At 38.4% G+C, this 7,544-nt stretch overlaps 1 protein-coding gene across 20 annotated transcripts in view; it reads left to right on the forward strand.

Annotated features, from left to right (window-relative positions):
- CLIP-190 (Cytoplasmic linker protein 190) overlaps positions 1–6,379 on the forward strand; it is a 166,996-nt gene extending 160,617 nt beyond the window's left edge. For 19 of the 20 annotated variants that reach the window (XM_045752837.2, XM_045752829.2, XM_045752833.2 and 16 more), the window contains 4 exons: positions 1,420–1,685; positions 1,962–2,124; positions 4,972–5,141; positions 5,415–6,379. In XM_045752837.2, coding sequence (XP_045608793.1) covers positions 1,420–1,685; positions 1,962–2,124; positions 4,972–5,141; positions 5,415–5,458 — 643 coding nt within the window. In that variant the 3' untranslated portion in view covers positions 5,459–6,379. Of the gene's footprint in view, positions 1–1,419; positions 1,686–1,961; positions 2,125–4,971; positions 5,142–5,414 lie in introns of those variants that run through there. The other variant, XR_011222340.1, reaches the window with a different exon arrangement.
- Positions 6,380–7,544: the final 1,165 nt, after the last annotated feature.

Genomic DNA, 7,544 nt, shown 5'->3' on the forward strand with positions numbered 1-7,544 from the left:
TGATCCGTTTCTCATATCAGGGATGAGAATAGTATTTAAAATATTTTGACTAAGCTGTGCATCAAAATGCTATAAAGTGATATGGGTTTAGTGTTTACTTTGATAATTCTAAGTCCAGTACTTTATTCATTGCACATATTTGAGTGTGCAGCCAGTATCATTAATTCACAAGACATTGTACACATACTATGTTATTTTGTGGCCTGTTGCATTTATTTCCTGTTGACGAGAAAGAGTGTTAGTGCACACGAAGACTGGTACAGTACATTGCTTGTCTTGCTGAGTGTCCACTGCTGCAAGTCTGCACACACACACACTTCGATACACCTGTACAGTGTTTTATTTTACTTGAATGGATTTTTTGGTAGAGTATTTATAGCACCTCGCACTAGAGATGAAAGCCTAGAGAAGCCATTACTGGAGCTAAGGCTGTGAATGCTAGCCATGAGAGCACTACACTACACGTCATTAGAGAGCTGAATCATTTGGTTATTATGGCATTAGGTCATCTCGGTGGTTTCTGGAATTGGAACAATATGGGTGAAACTTAGAGATAATCTTATGGTGCTAATTGGTGGTGGTGTTTCACATTATCTGTGTTTCTGTTCACTACTGCCATCACTTCTATGTTCTTATGAGCATGGTTTAATTTTAGCACTTCTGGTACTGATCATTTTTCTCATAACAAACCTTACTAATAAATTAGCACACACAATATTATAAAGTATTATAAAGGTATCAATAATTTTCTCGTGCAGAAGCAAATAACCAAAAATGATAACTTTGCTTAAGATGATGGTTCTACTGTGTTTTACAGAAATGTGTGAAGAAGTCGTCATTTTATTGCAGTGAAACAATGATTGTACCATAATGTTTTTGTTATATTGTCTGCATTAGGTACAGTCATACCTTACATTATTATTTAACTTAGAGGTGTCCTGAGGTATTGGTATCTTTGGAATCAGTATGTTTTGTGGCAGAGTTAAATTTCAACTGATATCATGATTCTTTTTTTTATAATTTTATATATAAAACATAGATATTGTTGAACAAGACAGTGTCGGTATCGGTCAAAATATTTGTGTTGATGCACCTCTAATTTGACCATCTTTAATACTCATAAGAATGATTCCAGAAAGTGGAGATATTGTTCTTTTCTGCAATGTTAATAATTTATATTCTCAAAGTACTGTACTAATCGGATTATTTTCAGTTACTACTTATTCTTAGGAATTACATTTGTCTTGAATTTTATTGGGAAAGCAAAATATACAGTGAGTACTAATTTGTTTTAATTAGGGTAGTTGGTGCTATATGTTTAAAGTATTCAATTTAAATTTGTCATTTGATTTCATGCTTCTCATAAATTAAAAAAGTTACAATACTGTAATTATATGTGTGTATTTTCTTTTATCACAGCCACGAGGGACGTATTGGTGAATTTGAAGTAGAGAAATTTAATCTAGTCGAAGAAGTGGTGAGTCTACAAGATCAGCTGTCTGTCCTCAAGACAGAGATGGTTGAAACAACTAGAAAAATGGAGGAGGCTAACGCTGCTGCAGAAGCTGCAGGCATTCTTCGGGCAAAAATCAATCTCCTTGAAACAGAGAAACGTAGACTTGAAAGCAAAATAGTCGATTTGCGGGTTCAAGTAGCATCAACAGAGATCAGCAATAATGATTCAGGTACAGTGCATACGAGAGTTTTAGAACCATAATGATCTAGTTTTGATAATGTGTGTACAAGTTTCATCTACAGTACATAATGCTTTGTTGAGCGGATCATAAACATATATAAAGGCATAGTCCTACTAATCGCTCTCATTCAATTGATACATCTCGCAAAGTTATTACTTGTGCCGTGGTACACTCAATATGCTTGTCAGGAAGACAAGTAATAATAGGAGGTTATATAACTGTCATGTGATTTCAAAATGCAAACCTTAATATTTTGCTTTACAGATAGCTTCATAAAGCAAATAAAGGAAGAAAAGGATCAGTTTGAGGGACAAGTTAATTTCCTGAACACTGTAATTGTAGATATGCAGAGGAAAAACGATGAACTTAGAACCCGCATTGAGATTTTTGAGCTCGGAAATGTATCTGACGACACCAAGGCTAATATGTATGTATATTTTGTATTTTTTTCATTTTTATTTCATAAAATACTAAGAAATTTACACAATTGCTTCACATTTAGTTTAAGTGATCCTGAAATAGAAAATCTTTACATATATAAAGTTTCCAAAGTGATTTAAAAGCTTATTAACACTCTCTCTGGCCCGGTGGGCCACCCGCATCGCACCGGAAGGTAGGCCAAGCATTGCCGATGAGCACACATCCCAATGTTAAACGCTTTCATTCACAATGTTTATACTTAATAATAAGACTTAAGCAAAAATTATTGCATGACGACGTTTGCGTCATCGCCCACTCTGCGAGCTTTGGTTTTATGCCACATAATGCATCATCAGGCCGTGAAAGTGTTAAAAGTGGATTGATGGGCAGACACTCACTTATTTTACCCCCATTTATTGATTATTTTACATCTATGATTAATTTTGTATCCCTAGTAGGGATACCTTATAATTTTTGGCATTTTGTATATTTTTTTTTATAACTGTTATGCTTTTGCTTTCTAAGGTAAGCATTTGCTGAATCATTCTGGTACCACAGGAATCTTTTTTTACATGTCCTTGCATGGTCATTAAGAGTGCATGAAAGACTTGGGAGAAAAGTAAGAGTACAGCCCAGAATGAGTGACAAGTACATTCATAAAGAATCAAAGCCTTATTGAACCCCAACTTGGCATCACAAGTAACCACCTAATGAGGGCTCGTTACACACTTGTTCACTTGTCCGCCAGACCTTCTAGATGAGCAGTTCCCAAACTCTCTTTGATTATTACACTTTTTCATATAGCATCCTTATTAATGGCCCCTACACTCAGTAAAGACCCCCCTCTGGTATCCTCTGGTATCATAACCTGGTCACTGCCCCAACTTATGGCCCCCTACATATTGCAAAAAGACCCCCAGGGGGTCATGGCCCTCAGTTTGGGAACCAGTGTTCTAGACCATGCATAGCTCACATTTCCCAGACCAGGATCACTTCACATTCTGACTGACTGTTTCTCATATCAGTCAACATATTAGTAAAGTGAAATATAAAATACAATCAAGCAAAGCAGAGGAGAAAGAGATAGAGATCATATAGGTGGAAACAAGGGAGTTGAAGGCCTTCTCTGCTGGTAGTCAAGCTTTTCCTTCTGATCCATATTGGGGGGCAGCAGGTCCTTCCTCCTTCCTCAGTGAAGCCAGAGACTTTGGTCTGGAAATGGATTAGGTGGGTTTCTAGATTCTCTGTCCCAGTTTCAGCTCGAGACTTCCAGGGGCTCTTCTTTAGCGCACTTTATTGAGCCGCTGAGGCTTTACCCACATTGTTTGTTCTGCTTCTGTGGGATGTGGTGTCTGGCACACATTATCAGGATATGCATTGTGTTGGGCTGTTTCCAGAATACTGGTTCACACTGATCCTTGTTAAAGCGCTTCATGGCTCTTTAACAAGTGAGTTTTCCCGATTAGTTGTACTAATCAGGAAAACTTTGGATTCCTGTTCATTTGAGTCTTGGACCTAGGAAACCTTGCGTTTGTTGACGCAGGTACTAGGAAGTGAGAGCACGGAGGGTGGAGATTCTGTGCTATGTCAATTACTGTAGTAAAGGGTCTTCTGTGCTTACAGATGCAAGAAATTGGGTCTGCCTCATGAATTGACTGAAGCAAGTTTCCACTCTTGTCATGTCTGATAGTGGCTGCCTACCAGCCTGTGCAGATCTTGTGGTCACTTGAGAATTAATCTCTGTGCCAATCGTAATGTTTTTGTACCCTCATTATTTTGAGGGCACAAAAGTTGCTTTTCAATCCAGCTGAAAAGTTGGATCTATACTCCTCAACAGTTGAACACTTATCCTTTCCTGTTAGTAGCAGCAGAACTTACAACTGCTGTATTCAACAATTATGTTGATTGTTACTGGTGATGCCAACTAGTTTGAGTATTTTAAAAGAGTGGAGTTGACTGCCTAGATTTTTTCTCTGGTGCCTTTATCATAGAGATCAATACCATTTAAAGTAGTGACAAATGTGTGTTTAACTCTGTTTTGAGCTTGTAAAAAGTTCCTTACTAATTTTTGGTCCTCAATTTTTAGTGTGTATGGTTTAATTTATATGGTTTTGTAGTGAATATATGGCTCGGGGTGAGATTTGTAATTTGATATTATGCACTTTGTTAACTTTTTAATATTACAGTTTGACTAATCAGTTTGGTAATGCATGTTTGTACTTTTCTAGCAGAGATCATGCATGTGCTCTCTTGTTTTTTTATTATCATGTAAATTGGTGATCAAAGGAGGAGCATATTTGATCCTTATTTTTTTCAAGTTCACTTGGTGATACAATAATGAATAGGATACACACACACACACACACACACACACACACACACACACACACACACACACACACACACACACACACACACACACACACACACACACACACACACACACACTCGCCCTGTGGCAAACCCTGGGGAGGATTGACTGGGAACCACTGCATAACTGTTTGCCTCATGCACAACCAGTTGTAATTAGGGACCTGAGAGTAAAACTGATTGATGGGTTGTGTTTTTGGAGAAAACTTGTAGGGTAAGGCTTACCATAAGGTATGGGAAGGGGAAAAAGCTCTCGGCTTGCTAACAGGGATCAGAGGGTATCTACTCCTGTCCGACCTGTATAAAAAAAAAAATTGTCTGCAGCTAATAATGATATTGTATATCATTGACTGAATTTGGCCCAGCAAAATATGCAAAGATTTTGGCATATCTATATAGATGATGATTTTTGTGGGTATTCCCTAATAAAAATTTAATGCCATTAAAATTGCTCCTAAGTAACATCATACTCTGTTTTTAATAGGAATGGAATTAGTCATTTAGTAGCACCGAGGATGTACTGTGATATATGTGACTGTTTTGATGCCCATGACACGGAAGACTGCCCCAAACAGGCTTCCTCGGATTCTCCTCCTCCTTCCCTTCACCACGGCCAGAGAGGCACCATTAGACCCTACTGTGATACATGTGAAGGTAATGTATAAAAGACATCTAATAATTCTAATAAATTATGTAAATTTGTTAAATTGTGAGAATACTTATCTTTAAATCTGCCAATATGCATGAGAAAATCATATTAAAACTTTTAAGAACTACAGTATTCCATTACAATTATTTGAATGGAATTTTAGCTTGCACATCTAGTCTATGTAATTAACAAGGTTTACAATGTAGTTCTCATTTTTCATTAAAACTACAGTATGTAATTTTTGCCTTTTACAATGTTTATATCTTTGTCCATTTCAGTGTTTGGACACGAAACTGGCGAATGCAGTGACGAGACTTTTTAGCAAGCTAGTGTGTGTTGGTTTTAAACAGTAAGGTGGAAAGTAGTTTTTTTTTATAATCATGTTTATATGACCTGCAGTTGTGATGCGTGGAATACAGGGATCCTGTGGTTTTACGTCCAGTGAGGACTTTTGGTTATGTAACAGGTTCAACAGTGACCGTATAACTCAAGCAATATATTGCCTTAGGATATCAAACCTAGCTAGATGCTTCCATGCATAGTGGAATGAATCCTTTTTATTGAGTCATTTAAGAGCTTGGCTAACAGAACACACAATGAATGTATGTTCCTATAGAATGCAGTGCTTTTAACCTGATTTACATTATATTTACCAGATGTAATATTCCCCCCAAATGCACTCATTGACGCGACTTGTATCTGAAATTATCCATTACCCCACACAAGGAATGTTTCTAACTTGCACCGAGGGGGAAATATTTGACCTAGCCCCTCCATTATTCCTGCCATGTGTGTTGTTTTTTTAATGGACTATATGGAAAAAATAGCTATGTATTTAGCAAATTCAAAAAAATCTTAGTGTTCTCTAATATCAATCATAATTTGACTTCTACCTATTGTTTACAACCCCCCCCCCCCCTTCCCCACCCTATCTTCTTAATTGTCATTCAATTTGGATCGACTTTCTGTAAAGTCAGTTTAATGTATTTTTAATACGAAAGGCCATTTATCTTGGTCTGTACCTAAATTGTAAATATTGGCAATGTACAGTATTTGGTGAGAAAACAAATGTCACAGTGATAGACAAAGGTGGCAACATTGTTTCACTTTTACTCAAGAGTTTCTTAATATTACTTACAAAACAAACATTGTTAACTGACATTAGATGGAATTTTATGGTTAACTTGTACAGTATGAGGTTTAAATATTTTTTTTACACAAAAGTAAAAGTTATGTTATACAAGTTAGTGTTATTTATCCCTGTCAGGTTGCCTGTGCTGCACAAGCACTGTGCCACAATTAAGGCATGCACACCCATCTGACCAGGGCACACATGCATTCCCATAAACAGGGTGTGCCCTGTTCTGTTCACAGGCATTCAGGGCATGCCCTATCCGTAGATGTGCAAGGAGTGCCCTTTCCGGGAATAAGCATGTTCTGCATTCCAGCAAACAGGACACCCCTGCATGTCTGTGAACACGGCACGGTCGCAAACAGGGCATGCCCTGCACGTCAGCAAGGAGTGCATGCTCTGTATGCCAGCGAACAGGGCATGCCCTGCACGCCAGAGAACAGGGTACACCCTGCATGCCAAAGAACAGGGGCGTACCCTGCACTCCAAATAACAGGGCATGCCCTACACATCAGAGAACGGGGTACACCTGCAAACCGGACGCTTGCGCACAGAGCACACCCATAAACAGGGTACGCTTTTAAATAGGGCACGCCCTACATCTGAACAGGGCACGCCCAGAATGTCCACAGCCAGGTGTTGCCCACAACCAGAGCATGCTGATAAACAGGTTTAGAGATAAGAAACGGCCAGTATTGCACTTCGACCACAGGTTGCAAAGAGTTGAAAAAGATTCCAAAGCCATGAGAATATTTATCGAACAATGGTTAGAAAGGTGTGATCCAAGAGCTAACAGCTTGTAATGTTGCATTGTTAAGTCAGTTTTAGTGACAATAAACACAGATAGTAGTAAAAGATATATATGTTTGGACGAATGTAGTATACAGAAGTTTGCAGGTGAAGCAGGAAAAAGATTGCAATGAGAGGAAACATATACAGTACTCCCGAGGGGTAGTGGTCAAAGGAAGGCCTAAGCAGGAGGGGGATATTAGAGACCATGTAAGGTAGCGAAGGAATGAACGATCCTGTAGAGACAGGATGCCAGTTTATGCATTCAAACTTTAGGTAAGGGATGAACAAAAGACAATAGATCTGAGACATAACCCAGTGTGGTGCAGAACATGAAGATGAAGGGTCGAGGGAGAAGCAGAGGAATATGTGGGGCTCACAATCAAGTTTATTTACAATCCTCCCTTGTGCTATCTAGAGGAGTGTGCATCTCTCAGCTTCCAAGAAAGTATGAGAAAAGACCAAGTAAGGTAAGGGCCTTTGAGCA

The sequence above is a fragment of the Procambarus clarkii genome, chromosome 48 (genome assembly GCF_040958095.1).
Source record: "Procambarus clarkii isolate CNS0578487 chromosome 48, FALCON_Pclarkii_2.0, whole genome shotgun sequence".
NCBI lineage: Eukaryota > Metazoa > Arthropoda > Malacostraca > Decapoda > Cambaridae > Procambarus > Procambarus clarkii.